Below are 20,820 nucleotides of genomic sequence, written 5' to 3' on the forward strand. Positions count from 1 at the left end.
TTTCAGGCATTCATATTTGCCAAAACTAGACAAAGACCTCGTTCAAAGCCAAACGAAAAACCTCAATTAGTTGTGACAATACACACGGGGTGTGAGGGCTGTGCTTCTGCGAGAGCGGTAACAACGTCAAATCCAATTTTGGTAGAGCCCCAGCCACAGGCACCCACCCAAACAGACCCCCAGGCCACTCCACTAAGAACCCACCAACTCCGACACACACACACACATGATGGGAAATATTCGGATATGGAAATGCTTCATCCACATGGAACCTAGTCAAGCATTGCATATAATAATAACGATTTTTTGTTGTTTTTGTTGTTTGCACTGTTGGCGGGCAGAATCAAGGCGAAACTACTCGTATCGCATGGGGTGGGGTCACACCCGGGGATATAACAAATGTTGACATGTGCAGGGTTCCAAGGATAACACGCCAGTAGTGGGAGAAACAATCAGGGAGACAATTTGAGCCATTCCGGATTTGGTTGCCACTTGTTGACATCGGAATAGGATCAATAGATTAGAGAGAAATGGAATGGATTGGATTGGATTGATGGGTCTTCATTCGGTAACCAAAAGTCATTTAAAAAAAATGTTCAACTGAAATAGTTAATAGTAAATAGTAAATGCATCTAAACAAACATCAGGAATTCTTTGTGCAGAAATAATTGAAATGTTGACAACTTTAATGGCACTCAAAGACACTCGAAAATCACAGAAACTAGCCCGTGGTAAATCAATAAAGGCATCTCAAAGCCATGTGCCACAATACAAGTCAATCCTTAATCTTCTAAACTACTAATTGAAGTGTCCTTGAGCATTTTACCCTCCAATCAATTGCTGTCATTCCTTTAGCTATTCTCCTTTTTAAAGTTCAGACCAGGAACTGGCCCTACCGACATTTCGACAAAGCATAGGTGGAGGAGTGACTTTCCCTGCGTGCCTCGCTCTTTGCCTTCCTTTGTTGCCCTCCTTCTGTTGCCTTCGAGGTAAATGGTGAAAAGCGGCTTTTGTCTTGTAATCGAGAACTTAAACATTTAACAAGTGGCTAGGGGTCTAAGCCGTCATCCGACAGCCGACATCCGACAGCCGGGGCCATCAATTTCAATCTGCATTTGTCTATTCTTAGCCCCATGTAAGCACCTGCGAATGGCTGCCGGAATGGGTGCTTTACTTGGATCCCACATACTGACATGGGGCTGTTGTACGGAGTAGTCAGGGATAACAAAATTGATGAATGTTTTTAGCATGACTCGTTTCCAGTTACCCAAAACAACAAACAGCAAACAGAAAACAACAACTCGACTTTAGAAAAAACAGCAAACAAATGGCTGGAGGATGGAGGGCACAAGGCAAAAAGCCAGCGTGTGTGGAGTATTATCGCCATCATCCCATCGAGGGGAAGCACAGAAAAAAACCTATCAAAACAAACGATAATGTGGTCCCTCTGCTGGCGGGTCGCCTGATGATGTGCAGGATGGATAATCAGGATGTCGATGCCATTAAGCGATGCGAGGGCGACTGGCCCCCAGCCCCGCTCCCTCTAGCTCCCTGTGCGATGATGTGCTGATTGCCCCGAGGCGAGCCAAGTCAATTGGTCAGTCAGCAATAAAATCAAGAAGAAATAAGAATCAGCGCAATTCCGGCTACTTGCTACTGTCTGTGGGTGTCGGTGTCCCCTCGTACTCAACTATAAATCGAATTAAATCACGTTTAAATAGGGCAGCGAAATGGCGTGTCGGGTGTTTAGTGGGGGCCATCGCTTGAATGGCATAATGAATCGGCAGTAAAGTGAGTTTTTCTTAAGTCTCGAGGAGCCAAGGATTCACTCGAATTTGTTTGCGGAATCGGATAAGGCGAGGCCGATCAATTTCCCTGCCAACCTTCATTATTCCGATATTGCTGGATAGCTTTTAAGCTGAAGAATATACCCATTAACGTTAATTAGTCGAAATTGTATATTTGTTGTCGAAGTTTTAAGCTTCCGGGCATTTCGAGTGTCATTTCATTATTCAGGATGTTGGGCTAGCAGCAGCAGCAGCCCTTTGGCAGTTCCTGTTTCAGTACCAGCTTTGACTCGACTGCTGCTCAGAGAATTTGCCCTGGTTCATTTCCATTCATCGCAGCTCATTAGGCCACGCCCGCAATATGTTGCCTTCGCTTGGGGGTCGGTCGCCGGCAAATTAAACTGGCCAACAATGGGCCCAGCAGACCGCAATTCATCTTCGTTTCATTATTTTCCTCTGTGGCAATCGTTGATGGCAAAGCTATAGCTTTGAGGCAGCCACTGTCTTGCCACTTTCCATTTTCATTGACGAATTTATTTATTAACATTCGAGTTCATTAAACCAAAAATTCAGTCCGCTGGAGGAGCTCAATTCAGCTCGGCACCGCTCCATCCAGAGACCACCGGGGTTTCACACGCCTCGATGGAAGCTTTTGGCCAAACGCATAAATCACTGCCCCGTCGATGTCGATGCTGCTGGGTGTCTAGTCCAACCACCAACAACACCAACACCAACACCGACCCCTCCCATCCACACTCAATCTTCTGTGCACCATCTCATCCTGAGTTCCTATCAATTCGGGTTTCCTTCTCATTGCGCGCCTCCCTTGTCGGTGGAAAAGTTTCCCGGCGGTCTGGGCAACAAAGTAGTTTTTAAAGCTTTTCCAAAATATCTTTTGTTAAGCCGTAATGGAGAGGAGGCTGTGCTGGGGCAGGGGCGAAAGTATGGACTGCGGCACAACAACATCAACACAAGGAGCACGCTTAATCCATAAAGATTTATTTGCAAACAAATTTCCCCCTTGTTCTCCCTGATTGGCCAAAAGTTTTTTAATTAATTTTCCCCAAAATGCTGTATACATAAGCGAAATATGTTAAAGTTTCTTCCACATTTAAGAGGCTCTTAATTATCTAATTAAAGAAGAATGCCCTTGTCAACCTATCGGGATGATTTTTGGTGGGAGCTGAATGCAACGATTGCCAAAAACATTTCGATCCTAATGGAATTTGTAATTAGTTTCGGGGCCCACTTAATTGCATTTAGCGTGTAGGGCTACAAATGCATCAGACACAGGGCTAAAAGCAAAATGCTGTAACGCAACGCAACGAAACCGATTTTGCAGTTTCAATTAAATATTTCTCCATAGCTGCATGCGAATTTAATTTTAATATGGATACGGGATACAGGTGTGTCCATTAATCGAGTCGCCTGCGGTACGGTATTAAATCAACCAAATTAATTAATTGGTTATAATTCCATTGTAGTTAGCTTCCTGTCGGGAATAATTATACCATATATTTGCCTCTCAGAAGGAAAGGCTGTGAGTTGTGGGCTAGTAAGTTATGCGTGGGAAGTGGCAGCCTGCATGTTGCATGTTGCATGTTGTTTGTGGCACATTGCGTAGTCCAGGAGAGACAGCAGCTCAACCAGGGATGCTATCTCTGTTCTGCTCACAGAAATTAGTATTGTATAAATAAGTATGCTGTTGAGTGGTATGGCTATACAGTTACATGAATAGACAAATTGGGGGATGGATATTTTAATAGATGTATAAATGCCCTTATGGCCGATGGAATTTGAAGAAGCGATAGATGGCTAAGTGAAGTAATTGATATACTTGAACTATGCTAATTGTTATCCAAACCTGAAATTTATTCAATGGCTTTCCATCTCTTAGTGAATATTTTGCCAGTACTTGCTTGTTTTGTTGCTTGAATTATTCTGAAAAGCCCACATAATGCGATTCCAATTAAACTTATTGTGAAAATATTTATTTTACCATAATTTCCATAATTCGTAATATTTTTAGCTGCCAATGAAATTTTCCCCGTACTCGATTTTCTGATAGTTCGCACGTTTAGTTTGTGTTTGTTAGCCGCTCTGATATTTTTTGTTTTGGCTTTGAATTTGAATAACATGCGAATACATTATTACCTAAGTGATTCATTTACCAACAGCATCAGCTTGTATTTATATTTTCTGACGGTCTTTGTGTGGAATTTAAATATTTTGTGGCAGAGTTTACAAGAATACAGCTAGAAAAATATATTTCTACTCGTTTGTCATTACTACTCGTATGTAAACATGATACGATTGTTGTCACTATATTGCATTCATTAAAAACGTTGGCTTTTTGTTGTGTTTTCATTAAAATGTTTTTAATTACTTGAAAATATTTTCTGTTGTATTTGGCAACGAATATGGAAAATAACAAAGGTAACTGAGCTTAATTGGTATTCATTAAAGCCAGTAAGTGTTTCTGGTTGAAACGCCGAATTAAGTATTTAAAATCAATCAATTTTATTCCATTCAATTAAAGCACTGATTATTATTATTATTGTAATCTCCATCATTAATAAATTGAAGAGGGTGTTCATTGTGTTCGAAATGATGTGCATTATATGATCGATAGAACTGTTGGACTAATAAAAACATTTAATACAAAAAAAAACCGTATTCCGTGATTATGTTTAATAATAAACGATCAGATTGCCTTTATCTCAACATTTCAGACCACATTTATGTGCCTGAGATAGCCTGAGATATTTGGCGTATATTTATCCAAATAAACCAGGCGGGTTCTCAATTAAATTTTTATTTTGGTGTTAACAGCGTTTTTAGTTTTTTTCAACAACTTAAAAACAATTCTCTATAATAAATGCAATATATCATGGCAACATTTTCATGGTAAGGGAATGACTACCGATCAATCAGCTCCGCATGATCTTGGGATTCCTTTCGAAGACCAACAATTCTACATTTTCATGAATTTACATTTATACTTACATGTATTTTACATGTTTATCTGTTAAATATATATGCTATTTGCTAAATATTATGTTATTGAGTTTGAACAATAGGCTGGTTCGTGTGTTGGCTAATGGAAAGCTCTGACATAGTGGATGCTATGTTAAGGCCTTGTTTAACATTCAACTGTTACGGTTACCCTTGATGGTTTGGTTGCTCTTAAAAAACAAAAATCGAAAGGAAAGTGTTTACCAAGAGAAACTTCCATATACATATGTATATTTAGACCGGTCCGCCAGATATCCGTGCACCGTCAATGCGGACTACAAAAAGTGTTCTGAGAAGGGTATATAAAATGCAATACACTAGTTTTCTAATAAACTAAATTACAATTCAAATCTAATTAAAATTATCTCCTTTAGCAATCCGTTTGTGTCCAGCAAATTACCTGAAAAAAAGACAAACAAATAAATAATAAGCTAAATAGTTTCCTCGCTTCTTGCCTTATTATCCACAACAGTCCAACAATGCCCTGATGTGTATTAATAAGATAATAATCTTTATTGAAATGTCAATATGTTGAGTTAAGTTAGCATTAAGTTGTTTGTTTCTATCGATGCCACCACAGATTGTAAAGCATGTATGTAGAGGAGGCACTGATTGCATTGCAGGAATTCAATGTCCTTGCTTTATGTGTACTGCAATATGCCTTTAATGGGAAAAGTTCAGCCCTAAATGTTGCATTTCTTGTTGAAGCAGTCTAGCACATCATCAATGCCGAATGCCAAGCGAATCTCAATCTCGTATTAGGTGTCCGGGCTTTGGCCTCTCACGCGCGGACAGCTAATGACGTGAGACACATATTCGAGTGGCAAAATTGTCAAGCGAAATAAGAGCAAACCTGCATGACCCTGGGCCAGATTTATGGCCAAAGATCCAGAGAGCCAGCAGCTGAAATCGAGTGAAAGGCGTCAGCAGCTGAATTCCAAGTACTTGGTACTTCACGAAATCGCCACAGGCGCCACAGTCCACATTGATGTTTGGATTTCGGCTTCGCTCTCCTGCTCTCCGAAGCGTAGCTCATAAGCGGATTATGCAGAATGCTGGACAGGCGGGATGGCGAGGAGCGGAGCTTATGGTAATAGCCAATTTGAGTGTCCCCGACTAGTGGTATGTAAGGCCAATGCCAAGAACCAACAAAAGCACACTCAAGACCTGTTTCCACAACTGACGCATCGAGGGAATTACCTGCTGAACTTCCCCCAATCCGCCTGGCTGATGCGCGATGTGATTCCGATGCCATTTTGGGAATCAACTAATTGTTGTGTGTAATTAGCACCGCTTAGAGAGCTGCACTAGAGTCGTGAATAATAACAGAAGTACATACATACAGAGGTGCGAGAATTGTCATTTATCAGTCCCAATTGCTTTCCATGTCTGACATTGTCATATCTCGGGTCCCTCTTACGACATTGCGTTTTGTTATCTAACCTTATCTAACGTACAAATTCAACGTAATTGCCCATCTATCTATCCAGAGAAAGGTTCATTGCATCCCCCAATGACTTCGAGTCAACTTTGGAGCGGAACGTTGTTCATTTCGCCTGTCAGCCGCACTTGTTCAACGTTTGTCACAATTGCACTCAACAAGTCGAGTCGCTGTCTGGTAATGAATGTTCCTGCTTAAATGCGACCGACCTCCCACTATCGAGCAATCTAAATCAGCTGACAGCGTTCATTACACTTCCTCGACGGGTTCGGAACGTGTTGGCAAGTGTTTGTGCGTCAGGTAATGTGGTTAGCAGCACTCTGGGCTCTAGATGAGTCAGTGGGTAGGAGGAGGTAGGAGGAGCGCAGCATCGTGGATGATTGCTAAAGTTGCCATCAACTGGCGCACCTGACGGTCAACCGCAGATTTGTGGTAAATTAGAGCCTTGACACGCCTTCGTCTTCGTCTCCGTCTCCGTCTCCGTCTCCGCCTCCATCTCCGCTTGCGTCACGTTTCTTGTAAGTTCTCTCAAGGGAATGGAATGAAATGTCAGACAAATCAATATTTGCATCGTAATACACGTTTGAATTATGCAAATGAATCGGCAATAATCGAAGAGCGGAGAGCTGAAACCTGTTGCCTCTACGGTCGCTGCTGGTGCTGGTGCTGCTGTCGCATTCAGTTCATTTCCATTCCACTTCATATTTAGAAGTCGACGATCGAGATATTAGTTTAGTTTTAATTGCGCTCGAAAACGGTTCAGTTCGCTTCGCTTTGGTTTGGGAATCGTATCGTCTCGCCTCGTCTCGTCTCGCCCTTCGCAGAACAGATCCGGGACGCAACTCTCGTCAGACGGTCACCTTTTTGGGGCATCGATAGTGGCGCGTGTAGGCCACCTTATAAGGAGTGGAATTTTAATTTTTTAAACCAATTCCCATCCACAGGTAATTTTAGTAGAATCACGTTGTCTGTAATAATTTAATTAAGTTCGGACTATTTCCATGGAATATCATCAGAATGTGTGTCGCAGATATTTTCACAATTTCATTACATGTGTTATTCACATTTCAATGTTTAATTTGCATACAAATCTGCAGCTGACACTTCAGTAAAGATAATAAAAATTTAACCATAGGGCTTAATTAAAAACCATAAAGGCAACTATTAAACAAATTTAAAAAATCGTCATTCTCGTATATCAACACCAGAAAACAAACATCAGCAATCGTAAATATTGTAAAATGAACAGAAACTTCTAGCGATCAATAGTTGACTAGACGGATACTCACAGATGAAAAAACCATTCACCTTTCGTTGTTCGGACAGTCCTATCATCCTTTCTGACTTACATGGTTTTTGGGACCTTTTTTTAGCTTTCGAGAGGGGCCTGTGGCCCCCATCCACATTTACGAAAACGAAAAGATATAACATACCAAAGATGCGGGCGAAACAACGGGAACATGTCCTTGTGGTTCAGGTGCAGACTTCAATCACACATACCTCGATGACAACAATGTAAACGAATGGGTGGAAAAAAGATGGAGCTCCGAACTTAATTGAATTATTCTCTTTCCTCTTTCCTCTTTCCTTGTGGCTGTCAGTCCTGTGGCTGCTCAGTAATGAAGTGCATATGGGCCTGCCTATGAATACGTAATCACATTCCTTGTTCGAGTGGGATATCCTGGCCCAATCCCAATGCCATATCATTTACTATCCGAGTCTTTGTTCCGCTTTTCCGCTGAAGCCACTGAAAAGTTGCGCCCGGACACAAGAAGCATGGAGTGAAATGGGAAATGGAAAAGGATTTTATGCTAATTAAAATGTACTTGGGAACGCCTTCGTCGATGCCTCGACTTTCCGGCAGCGTAAAGTTTATTTGACTTCGCAGCAACTAAGTTGCCACAAGGAAAAAGTTAAGTTTGTATTTTACAGAGAGAAAAGTGACCGAGAGAGAAAACTCTTTCGATTTTCAAGGGGCCAAAGTGTGCTAAATTGCACTTGATCACTCCAATTTCACTTTACACTTTAATCAAGCGAACTATTGATTGAAAGCCACTCCGATCAGTTAATGGAGCGGTTCTTTATATGTATAAAGAGAGCTTGTAAGCCTACCCATTCGTGGCAACTACAGTACGGAATGGAACACTACAAATCCAATAAATACAGTCAACGCTAGTCCTCTTTGTACCATGCCGAATAAAGAAGCCACAACGCATCCCACCCACCGAACCCGAACCCGAGCCGCACAGCACACATATTCAAATTTCCCCGCCATGGCTTTTGTGCCTGCTCCGGACACGAGGTCGGAAAAACTTATTAAAAAGCGAAGCGGAAACGCGAAATTGTAGGGCCATCAAACCACGCACACGTGAGTGGGTGAGCGGTGAGTGGGCGAGTGGGCGAGTGGGTGACTGCCGAGGGCCCATACCATTCATTGCTGCAGTTGATTGTCAGCGTAAGCAGACCCTGTCGCTTGTCTCATCAAAATTTTCGCGTGCAGCATGTGGCAAATGTTTTCGTTGCTTTTTTTTTTTTTTGTATATTAAATAAGTTATGATGATAGCGAGGCGAGAGACCCTCCGTGTTTGTGGCTGCTGCTCATTTGGCATAAATTACATTTGCAAGCACGATGGAGACATAATTTTGTATTTAACTTGCGACAACAGAGAGAGGGAGAGAGACAGAGAGAGATAGTGAGATAGAGAGAAAAGAGTGGGTTGGAAATCGTTGGGGAAATTGCATCAGCCATAACGAACAGTTTCCACACTTTATTGCATATTTCTCAATTAATGTTCAACAAAGCCCTGTGCCGTGGGTATGGCTATTCGGAGTCTGAATGGAATTTGCATTCTCAATCCCTTCACTCGATTAAGTTAAAGGTGTGGGGCATGACTCTACCACATTGTAGCACCAGTTAAGGGATAATTGACAAAGGGCAAAGCATAGGCACTGAAAAGTGGCAGTGATTTACAAGATCTAAAAGATGGAATGCATTCAGCAGGATGAAAGGAAAGGTTAACCATGCTAACTGACGCCAATCCAAGTAATCTGTAAGCTCACTCTTTTCCCGGGAAAGTGTCAACCGTTCACAGTGTTTGCATTCAATCGAGGAAGTGAAGCATTTGTCCTTCTGTCCTCCAATGTTTCTGTGCTTATAGCTGCCGAGTTGTGGAGGAAATGGAGACGACAACAAGTACATAAAATGCAGTAAGCAAATGAAAACCAAACCGAAATTCCATTGAATTTTCCGCACTCACTCACGCACTCACCCACAAACACTCACAGGCAGCCATACACCCACGCTCCCACATTCAGTAGCCCAACGTTCAACGAGACCGACGAGTGGGAGGACGCCGTGTTGAAAATAAGCAGCATAAAGGGCGGCAAAGCGGAAGTACTCGGCAAATACACAACTGCAAGAGTGGCTTCTTCCCCTGTCTGTTTTCGGGAGCGGACTGAGAGAATGGCAGTGAAAAGTGAATAAATATTTAAAGATTCGCTCGGGTTCGAGGTGGAGAATGCTATTTCAAGGCGTTCCCATGCAACGATTTTTTCTAGTTTTCTCCCTCCCAGGAGATGTCGATTCAGATGCTGCAGTAGGAACCTTATTGGCCATTTGGAATTCGGAGCATCTGTGTGTGTGTGTCTATGTGTGTTTGCCACTTTCATTTCCGTTTCCGTGAATTTCAGCCTTGCATTGGAGTCCACAGTTCATAGCTAACTTGGATTATGGCTTACCTTAGCTTTTGCACTGCTAGCACTCTAACCAGCTGCCGTACCCTTTGGGTTTCCTCAAATATAGTGCAGCATTGTTGCTGCGTCTGCTGGAGTCTGGCAGTAAAACGTGCAAATTAGTTGGGGGCATCGACAGCTTTGCAGTTCCAGGGTAAGTTTCGCCCATGTGCATAAACGGAGCCACAATGTTGCACGTAAGCCGAAGGTTGTGGGTGTGTGAGTATCAAGTTTATAGGGAACAGCTTTATTTCTGAAAATTTGGGGAAAATTTGAGGAAGATCTAACCAAAGGTTAAACTCTATAACATTCATGTGCTTTTCCATTCTATCAAAATATTTCAAATGATATTTCTGCATTATTTTTTCCAATTATGTATTTCCTTCATATTTATATCGCCGATTGATTTGCGTATCCCCAAAAGAAATGTACGTAGATAACAGGCTCTGTTAAATAAAAACTCTCTTAAGCTGTTCGTTTTAGCAGAGAGGGAAATTTCAACAGCCCCCTGTTAGCAGTAACAGAGAAGAGCAGCTGACTGTTGCCTGGACAATAACAGCGGGAAAATGTTATGTTCAGACATTAAAGTGCCAGTTGAAATGATTTGATTGAACCGGCTTTGATATACGAGGGCCGGCCGATAAGTAATCAGCCTTGACAGAGGAACACATGGCTAACCATCCAATAAATATTTGATTCGATTAGTGTTTTCTATCAGCTATTTAAAAATTAGAAAAAGTCGTGTTTTCTTTGGTAGCTCGACTATTTATCAGCCCACCCTCGTACTTATGGGGGAATAAACATCGCCCCGCCGTATTCGGCGGGACTCACATTCATCCCCCACCATTTATATTATTGTCATTTTTATTGGCCTCGAACTTCCGCGGGAGTAATGAAAACGTTTACGTTTGCATTACGCTTCTGCGCTTTTTTTTATATGGCCCAATTTTAGGCCAAACTTTTGACGCACCCGACCACATAAAACCCAATGTCGCGTCAAAATAACTGGGGCAACCGGAAGTGGTGTCAGGGAGGGGCAAAAATGTTGACATCCAAAATAAAACTCGTATTGCTTCTGATGACATTATAAATTTATGATTGGCTGCGTGGCGATGTCTTCTTCGAATTGATTTCTGTCTTAATCAAATTTAAATAAAACTCTGGGACCACCGCTTGCTCTGCAAGCCACGGGTCATTAGACATGAGCTTAATAAGACATTATCTTAATTCCGGCAAAGTCGGTATCCGGTGTGCGGACCATGAAGGGGGGCACCGACAGGTACTGCAGGCTCTCATGCAAAGTGCTCCCACAATCGGCTCGGTCCATTCTGCACAGTGCAGAGGAACAATGAAGAGATCAACTGAATCATGTGAACAATGGGAAGCAATTGGGGAACCCACCGCAGAGAACAAAGACTGAGAGGGGCCAAGGAAGGATTAGGAAGTGATTGCTTTATGGGAAAAAGCATGCGTAATTTTCCAGATAGTGCGGATACATAATTTTCTGTGTCGGTATGCAAATCGGTTACACATATACATACATATCTTCATATATGTAGGACCATGGATTTTGTTGAGTTTCCCTGCTTTGTAATGCATGAGAGCCCAAAATATTCCATAATACTTCCTTGGATTAGGAAATGAGAAAACTCTTCTTGTGCAGCTTCTGTCGCACTTAAATCCTTAAATATAGTTCGAGTTAGAGCTCGCGTGCTGGGCTCCATAAAGTAAGCTTATTCGCCACCCCTGAGTGTCCAATAAAAATATTTCCTGGCTCTGGGCGCTGCAGAGGCGCCTATGATTTACGAGTGTATACCGTCCGCTGTCTGGGCCTTAAAAATGTATTTCGTTTTTGGTAAAAGGGAAATATGCTTTGTGTTGTGTTCTTCTATTCCATTATTTTGTTTTTTTTTTTTAACTTTCCCCTATGCTATTATTTGTTGTGTTCTTTGTTGCCAACTGCAGGGGGCAAGTGATGTGACATGAAACACAGTTCTTTTCACACAAAGGACGATGGCAGACATTCATGCGCTTTCGGGGACGCTGTGTTTCGGGACTTTGATACATTTGCAATCACAGAGTAATCGAAATCCACACAGTTCAACATCGAATCAAAGACTGAAACGCCGCCAGATACCCACAAGCCCCCCAGTTCATTTGTCTCTGTTGTAGGATGTTCCTGTCCTCCCAGAGTCATTTCCTTTGCGGACCGCTTGCATTGTCATTCGGCTGAGCTGGTTCCCTTAGCAAAATCTCGGCTTTCGGCACGGAATCGTTAAGTTAATGTGGATTCAATTGGGTGCAACATCTACAACTACTGGCCGCACAGCAACTCCGACAAATATTTGCCATCGTCTGCATGCAAATACCGTTAAACACATACACAAACAAATCTCCATGCAAAGCGTTTCGGTTTCCAAACTTGTTGCACTTCAAAAAAATGTTTCAAATGAATAGAGAACTCGTGAAATCAATGACCAATCCATGGAAAAGGGGAAATTATGAGGATAAGCATCTGTTAAGATATTTTTAAAGATAAAGATTCCTCTAAATCTGCATACAGAAACTGGATATCCAATGTGGTCTTGTTTCTTTCAGTGTTCCTGCGGTGGTGCTCTTTGACCTCGATTGGCTCCCCACTCATTTGTGTGTTTTGCCTGGTTTGTTGGCTAATTAACAGCCAGATGCTGAGGTCCAGCCATGGTCGCCGATATAATTGATCTAAAGTTAATTGTAGGACATTAATGCCTGCCGTTCGCCACATGTGCCGCCAAGAGCCAAGTTGTTCCGGCCAATAGGGCATCCAGCATCCAGCATCCAGCATCCAGCATCAAGTGCGAATGTTGAAAGTATTTGCCTTCTGTCAGCGCCATAAGTCAATGTTTTCGTGTGCCTCACTTTTTATTTGGCAGTGATTGATTAGAGTGTGTGTCTGTGCGCGTGGGGGCGATGGTTGGTTTAGGATGGTGGCTGTTGCTCCTTTTTCTGGGCTACAGCCAAATGTGTAAACAAGCATCTCAACATATGCCGAAGTCCATTTATCAAATCCAAACAAATGTAAAACAAAGTTAAAGGAATACAAATTGAAGTTTTGAGTGAGAGATTTATTACAATACACACTCGTATATGTTCTGGCATTTCATCTGAAATCCCTCAAAACATTCCCCCACAAAGCAAACACCAAACCTCAGAGATCGGTAAGGTTTCACATTCTCTGACAGACAGACTGACGGACTGACAAAAGGACGGACAATAATTTAACTAAATTACTGGTCAACCAGTGTGAGGCACATAAAACCAGAAGTCCAGCCCCAGTTGAATCATTGTTATCAGTTCCTCGCCAGTAGACTCTCTCGTATTTTATATAAAGCCAAAATGTTCTTTAACGAGCCAACGTTGTGTCGGGCCTCGGGCTCTGCTTTGTTTAATGCCCGGGAAGTGGCCGAGGCAGAGACAGGCCACGGCATGGATGGGGAAAAGGGTATGTGAGTGTGGGTGGTGGCTGGTGGGTGGTGGCTGGTTTTTTGTACATAAAAAACAAATGGTTGGCCATTTGGGTTTCGCCCATTCTGATGATTATGCCAGATTTTCATTTAGATGATGAACGATGATGCTCCCAACTGCTGACCCAACATTACACTGAACTTTCTATCGGAGCAAACACCTCCTGTGCTACTCCCCCCCCCCCCCGCCCATCCATCCCTCATACTTGTCGCTTTATATGGGCTGTCAACTATTCATTACAGGATATCCTTTTGTGGTCAAACATGCTTCAAAGTTGAAGCTGCCTAACGTACGTATTCGACTTAAACTTGATGATATTTCTCATGCGGGTCTCTCGGCATATTTGAAGCGTTCCCATTGATGAATGTGGCTGCATTTGACGCCATCTAATTAGTTGAAATCCCACAATATACAGGTATACACCACTGCGTATGATGAATGTTGGTACCAAGTAAAAGCCAATAAAATTGATTTACAGCTTTGATTTTAATGCAATTAATTGCCCATAAGCATCCACACGGCAGGTTGGCTAGAGGCTTTGACGGCGAATCGCTGACGATTCCCTGTTAATGAGGAATTCTACTTTTTGGGCAATTAATTCCACAGCGCTTAATGTAACGCCTCCAGGTATTCAGAATCAATTTTCAACTTTAACCCTCCCGGGGGGGAACAGCGGGAACTGGCAGGGCCAACATTTCAATTCAATAAGGTTGTATATAGCCAGCGATTTACATTAAATCAAGACAACAGAGGAAAAAGGCTTTATAAGGGAAATGGGGGAGTGGAAAGGGGGAGGAGCTGTGAAGCCAGTCAGAAGATGGTAAACAGGCCTTTAACATTTTATCAAAGGTGTAAAATTTCATAAAGTGTCGTTGGCACGGCCCAAAATCAAATGCAAACAGAGTTGAGCAAACGTTTTTAGGCCAGAGCCCACGATACACACCCCTGCAACTCCCCTCAAAGCCATCCTCTCCCACCCCGATCCCTCTGAGCCACTGAGCAGGGTGTAGACAGGCATAAATTGTAGGCTGCCAGACGGAGTTCGTGCTGTGAGGCTGCCTAAAGGATTATAAGTTGGCGACAATGTGCTTGAGACTGAAGCAGGACCAAAGCCTATATCTTTCGGGCTATATGTGCGTGTATGTATGTGTGTGGGCGTGGCATTGGAAGCGAGCTTATTCCCAAAAGCGAAAGCGAAATATAAACCGAAAACCCATGGATAGTGTCTGTGGCTTGGGCTTGGGGCCGGGAATGTAGGAAGGTAGGAAGCCACATGAATAACTTAAAGCTGCTCTTGTGATGTTCATGGCCATTAAACAGCACGAAATGGAACCTTTTAATGCTGCAAATTTTAAATTAAAAAGATCTATTTTGACTATACAACAACTGTGTTTTCCCTATCTCAGCCACACGACACCTGCTTTAACTACGACTGAGTTTTTTTCATGCAACCGATGAAACTCCATGTTAATTAAATCACACCGGCTACAGCTGCAGCTGCCGTTTGGCCTGTGCATTCATTGGCAACTGGTCACAGAGATTACATTATAGGTACAGAAAATAAAAGCAAGCAAAATGTATTCCGTATTTACAGAGCTCTCTTCTATCGGCATGGCACTCCCGAATAGCACATCGGATAGCATCAACGAGGAACTCGCTTTGGACACAAGTGCTGCACATGGCAATGGCATCACAGCTCCAACGGGAGCGCCCGCCACTGGGTCGAGTGGCGACAACAAAGTCAATCAGTGGCGGTACGAGCCACGAGAACGTTTCATTATCACCCGAAATGTCGTTGTGATTGGCCTCGCGTTTATGATACATTTCACGGCCTTCCATGGCACATCGAACCTCCAGAGCTCGGTGAATGCGGACAAGGCCCTGGGCACCACCACACTGGCCGTCATCTACGGCTCCCTGATATTGTCGAATGTGTTTCTGCCCATGACTGTGATTAGGTAAGTGTCTGTTTAGTGCCTATACGTTTAGAACTGGGATATATGTAAATGTGCAGAACCTTTGGATTGATCCGAAAGCTATCCTTTCTTTGATTTCTTTCATGTTAAAGTCAAATTGAAACCAGACAGAGACACAGGTCGCTTCATTTTCATTGGCATACCCAAGTCTTGCCACTCAAAAATAATTGCCAATTTATGTTGGTCTGCCGCTCTGCTGTCTCTCCTGAGGGAGGCCACATTCTTCCATGTGGGGCATTCCATAAAAGTTTCGGTAATTGTCTGGTGGCATTTTTTATGTGGGATTTATGTAGATGTGACATGGCCAAAAGCGCAGTCAGAATAATGGGCTGCGAGCGCATTTGACTGTTAAAATGTCAACAGGAAGTCCCAGGATTAGAGTCGATGCGGAACCCCTCCCATAGCCAATGGAAAGGTCTGTCCCCACATCATGGCAGCCGGCCGCCCACGTCCACGCCCGCTATGCTATTTTGTTTGGTCTGACATTTAAACAAATCGCTAATTTATAGCAACCCTAGCTGCAGCCGCCCCGCCTCGCTTGACTTATTCGGGGCACGCGCGATGGCTAGAACGGGTCTCTGTTGTGCTGGCTTGACCAACTTTAATCAGTTAACTCGATTTATTTAGATTTATGGCCCCCAGGCACGGTGTCCTTGGCACGTCATTGGTGCCCCAAAATAAATGACCGCCTGCTAAGCATGTGCCATGTCCCACTTGCCACTTGCCAAAACACTCTCCACATTCCACTATAATCAACAGTTGGTTCGGCTGCCGCTTGACCATGGCCCTCGCTCTGTTCGCCTACATGCCCTACATCGCCGCCCAGTTCTATCCCCGGTTCGAGACACTGATTCCCGCAGCTCTAATGGTGGGCTTCGGCGGAGGACCTCTGTGGTGCTCCAAGTGCACTTACCTATCCACCGTATCGGAGGCGCTGACTCAAGTGCGCGGCAACAAGTCACGGAAGGATGTCAACACGGTCAAGTTCTTCGGTCTGTTCTTCATCTTCTACCAGATGGCACAGGTCTGGGGTAACCTTATCTCCTCCTCGGTGCTCACCCTGAGTGGTCCGGCCAAGACCGCGAGCAATGGCAGCCTGGAAATGGAAGAGAATAGCAGCCCAAGCCTCAGCAAAGTGGGCGAGTTGTGTGGCGCACGCTTTTGTCCGGGTGTGGGGGCCGAGGCCAATCCCAATCTGGTGCCTCCGGCTCCGGAGCAGATTCAGCTGCTGAACTCGATTTTCCTGGCCTGCATGGCTGCTGCCGTCGTCATGATGATCTTTGGCGTAAGTTCCCTAAAGCGGTAAGTAGAAGGATGACTACAAATATTACTGTTGATATCACATTATATGTACTCTTCCACAGCTATGGCGTCAAGCGCGGCGACACAGGAGACGGAATTTCTGGCCTAAAGTTGCTGACGGTGACCATTAACCTGCTGCGCAAGCGCCGCCAGATCCTGATGCTGCCCATTACCATGTTCATTGGACTGGAGGAGGCTTTCCTGGCCGTGGATTTCACCCGCTCGTTTGTGGCCTGCGGCTGGGGCATTTCGAAGATCGGTTTCGCCATGATTTGCTTTGGCATCGCCAATGCCATAGCAGCTGGCATTGCGGGTGCTCTGGTGGAGCGCATTGGACGCATCACCTTGGCCGGACTCTGTGCTGTCCTGAATCTCTGCCTCCTGGCGTACATGTACACGTGGGAGGCGCGAGAGGGCGACTACATCCGGTATTGCGCCTTTGCGGCCGTTTGGGGCATCTGCGATGGCGTCTGGTTGGTTGTGGTAAACGGTAAGTGAGAGCTTTGTTAGCTACTAACTAAATAAACTGAAGCTTTTCTGCTTGCAGCTTTTTATGGCATCTTGTTCCCGAACCATCTGATTGCGGCTTATAGCAACTTTCGGCTGTGGGAAAGCACGGGCTCGGTTATTGGATACGTGATAAGCTCTCAGCTTTGCACCTCCACCAAATTGGTGATTCTGATGTGCGTCATGCTGGTGGGTTGTGTGGGGTGAGTTTCCAATTTGAATTTCGATTTGAATTTGATTCTTTGAACCGTTTATTCATGATTGACGTTTCTCCTTCCAGCTACGGTCTCATCGAATACCGCGTCTGGCAAAAACAAAAGAATCTCGAGATCATGCTGAGCGATTGACCAGTAGATGATTGATTGATGGAGTCATTCCCTTGCCATGAAATTGTTGCCTTTTGTGATATTGCCAATAGTAGATTTTAAGATACCATAGTTTAATAAATAATATCTTAACAAAAATAGCGAAAGTACTCTTTACACCAGCTCCAGCGTTGAAGGAAATATCAATCTTGCGGCAAATTCTCAAAATTGAAAGCGGCGCGCATCTGTTCCCTTAACTAATTAGCCTTATCTTTTTTTTGGGGTTCATTTGGGTACACATTCTACCAAAGGTCTGACTTCTGACCATAAATGCCATAATAAAAAAAGACAATATTAAAATAAATTATAAATATAAATTTAAATATATTGTGCACTGCTGTGACGCTTATCAGTGGACTGTGTTTCGTTCGTTCTTGCCAGCTTGGAAAGCTATAAAAACCCAGCTGCATTTTGTGTACTGACAACAGATCCTAGTTTGTCTTCAAGCGGTAAACAGCATGCAAACTCTAAGGATTCTCCTGCTGTTGGCAGTTCTTCTGATGATTTCTCGCTGTGGGCAAGCAGAATGCGACGCAACGCAAAATGGAAGTTGGATGGCGCCTAAGGTTGTCAGAGTGGAGAGGGGTCATGATTGCGAATTTCAATGCACACATCATTGTCTCTACTTACCGCGTGGTGACTGCAAGTGCGGACGCTTTGAGACGACATTTAAGGGAGATTGTATGTGCACATGCATATGTGGGTAATGCCGACTGATGTTTGTAACATGCAAGAAAATAAATACGAATAAGTCCACAAATAACACTTTCTGCATATAAAACGTAATGATTTGACTAGAATGAACGATTTCCGTCTACGGGTACAGATGTCTTAAGCCTTTGAGTGACTTAAACAATGATTCGTAAATCAAATAAATTTAAAAACCTTTTTATAATAATTTTTTTTTTATTACAATCATTTAAATATTTGTTCAGTTGTGGTTTGTGTTGTTTATTTTTTCTGTGTACCATTTTAATTTCGTAGTTGAAATATGGTTTTTCTCGTTATTTTTGTTTCTTTTCATTCATAATTTTAGATCGCTAGACGAATTTTCTTAGTCTAAACTGTTGCTGGGTTTCCTTCTAGTAAACTGCCATTAAATTTGCATAGTGTTTTTCTTTTTGGGACTGAGTTGACTAATTGCTAGGATCTATAATTTTCTTATGAATGGTTATCGAAATAAAATGGACTTCGTATACGATATTTCTGTAGATAACGCATTAAATGCAAGTATTTTTACTCATCTAAAGAGTTCTTTATGTAGATCCATTCAATTTTGGTTGAAATTGTTCAAACATTTAATATCTAATTGAATCTTTTATGCGTATGATCGTGTCTTTTTTGTATGTTTTGTTGTTTGTTGTTTGTTCTGTTTTCTGGAATGGCACATCAATAAAATTTGGCCTAAAAACTGCGCAAGTCTGTTCGGGGACTTTCGACTACCTTTAGGCTATTTGGGATATGATTAAGATTAGATTATAGTATGCTTAAATATTCAATTCGATTGGGTTCTCGGGTGTGGTGAGGGGTGGGGTGTGTGGGATCGTATGGTAAATGCGATGACACATCATTACTTTACATGGCCTATGCTAAAGTCTAAGGGGTATGTAAGGTTTACAACTATCACACACACATTTTCACACAATTAAACATATAAAAAAAAAGTCGTACGCATATTCATATACATATAGCTATATACAGGGGCCTCCTATTTACATGGGCCTCTCCTTCTCCCACTCTCCGCCTAGACCATGCCCTTGGACATCATGCGCACGGTGTTCTTGAGGGCCTGTCGCTTGTTGCAGAACCAGATGCGGATAACCTCACGCTCGTAGCCGAGCTGATGGGCCAGGCCGGTGATCTCAGTGCCTATGGATGGATGGATATACATATCGTTAGTGAGCGCTCGACAGTGGCAAATGTTTTTTTTGCAATGAAAGTTACCACTCACCCGATGGATGCGTGTTGCGCTCAAAGTGCGCATTGAGCAGCTCCAGGGCCTGGGGCGTGAAGGAGGTGCGCCTCTTCCGCTTCTTCGACGGCTCCACGCCGATGTAGTCCGTGAGGTGGTTCTGGCCGGACTTGTAGCGGTTCCAGTGACTGCTTGAGGGCGAAACAAGAGAGAAATGCTGTTTAGTTGGGCCTCGTCTATCGTGGGCGTTAACGGCGCGTGGAACTGCCTCCATACTCTCACCTCTCTTCGGCCTCCTTCATCCAGCGCTCCAGCACAGGCTTGATCTTCTGCGCGCTCTTTGGTGTGATGTCCAGCTTCTCGAACCTGCGTGGTGGTTGAATTAGTAGGGATGTCATCGTGCGTGCTCGATCGGTGTGCGCATTGCGCAAGTACAAATAACGTAAAAGAAACGTAACTAAAGTGCCAGGACATTGTCAATTAGCATTCTTTTGGTTTGGGAGAGGCTCTGCTCTCCCTCCCGATCTTTAGCTTTGTTCAATTCAATTCTGAAACTCATTTCAGCTGCTCGAATACCCTGCTCGTTGGCAATGCCCTGGGCCAATTTCGAAGCGCACTCTTTTTGCAAATTAAGCGGTAATCAAACGAAATGCAATATATGGCAAAATGAATAGATAATAATGAGCGCCTGGGCACTTCGATGCTGCTCGGGCACTTTAGTTAGGTTTCTCTTTACACACACACACACACTCAGCACACACTCAGCACACACACACACACTCAGAGCGCTCAGGGGCATCACACATACATGTTCTGTTGCTGCGTCGATAGTTGGGCGGCGTACATCTGCGCAGCGAGTGCACTGCTTGCATTTGATAGTTGACATTCGATAGGCGGCAGGCGACAATCGACATTCGATTTAAGTCGCGTCGTTTTGGTGGCGGTGAGAGAGAGAGAGTTAGATAGAGTTGGGTTGGCGTTTGATTCAGAAAAAAATAAACAAATAAAATAATGAAAATTAATTTAGCGTTAAATTTGTCTTGGTTCTGTTTTATTTAAATTTTTTTAGTTAATTTCGCATTTAATTATGTTAGCCTTTTCGCTCGCTGTTAGCTCGCTCGGTTAGAAAATGTCCTGGCACTCTGAGAAAATTTTTTCCAGAAAAAATTACAAAAAAAACAATAACGGAAACAGATAATCGTTTTGAATAAAATGATAAACAACTATATTGATACAGGGGAAGAAAGTGTTCCAAAAATAGTATTGACTCGTCGGTCTC

The 20,820-nt window shown here is 43.3% G+C and overlaps 2 protein-coding genes across 9 annotated transcripts in view; one reads left to right on the forward strand and one right to left on the reverse strand.

The window, feature by feature from the left end:
• The first annotated feature begins 6,963 nt into the window (after positions 1-6,963).
• Positions 6,964-17,736, forward strand: LOC108160786 (UNC93-like protein). Of its 2 annotated transcripts, XM_017294993.2 has the most exons (6): positions 6,964-7,187; positions 15,074-15,437; positions 16,215-16,757; positions 16,820-17,247; positions 17,305-17,467; positions 17,545-17,637. In XM_017294993.2, the coding sequence occupies exons 2-6, from the start codon at positions 15,091-15,093 to the stop codon at positions 17,609-17,611; spliced, it is 1,548 nt and encodes a 515-aa protein (XP_017150482.1). In that variant the 5' UTR covers positions 6,964-7,187; positions 15,074-15,090; the 3' UTR covers positions 17,612-17,637. The 2 variants fall into 2 exon arrangements, with proteins under 2 accessions (XP_017150482.1, XP_033246866.1); XM_033390975.1 differs by lacking the exon at positions 6,964-7,187 and having other exon boundaries at positions 15,091-15,437; positions 17,545-17,736.
• Positions 17,737-18,133: 397 nt separating this feature from the next.
• The window catches only part of LOC108160338 (POU domain, class 6, transcription factor 2), a 65,671-nt gene continuing 62,984 nt past the window's right edge, over positions 18,134-20,820 (reverse strand). For 2 of the 7 annotated variants that reach the window (XM_017294272.2, XM_017294279.2), the window contains 4 exons: positions 20,350-20,412; positions 19,824-19,907; positions 19,581-19,732; positions 18,134-19,498 (listed from right to left, as the gene is read on the reverse strand). In XM_017294272.2, the coding sequence (XP_017149761.1) occupies positions 19,374-19,498; positions 19,581-19,732; positions 19,824-19,907; positions 20,350-20,412 (424 nt within the window). In that variant the 3' untranslated portion in view covers positions 18,134-19,373. The remainder of the gene's footprint in view (positions 19,499-19,580; positions 19,733-19,823; positions 19,908-20,349; positions 20,413-20,820) is intronic. The other 5 variants (XM_017294274.2, XM_017294277.2, XM_017294276.2 and 2 more) reach the window with 5 other exon arrangements.

The sequence above is a fragment of the Drosophila miranda genome, chromosome 3 (genome assembly GCF_003369915.1).
Source record: "Drosophila miranda strain MSH22 chromosome 3, D.miranda_PacBio2.1, whole genome shotgun sequence".
NCBI classification, from domain to species: Eukaryota; Metazoa; Arthropoda; class Insecta; order Diptera; family Drosophilidae; genus Drosophila; species Drosophila miranda.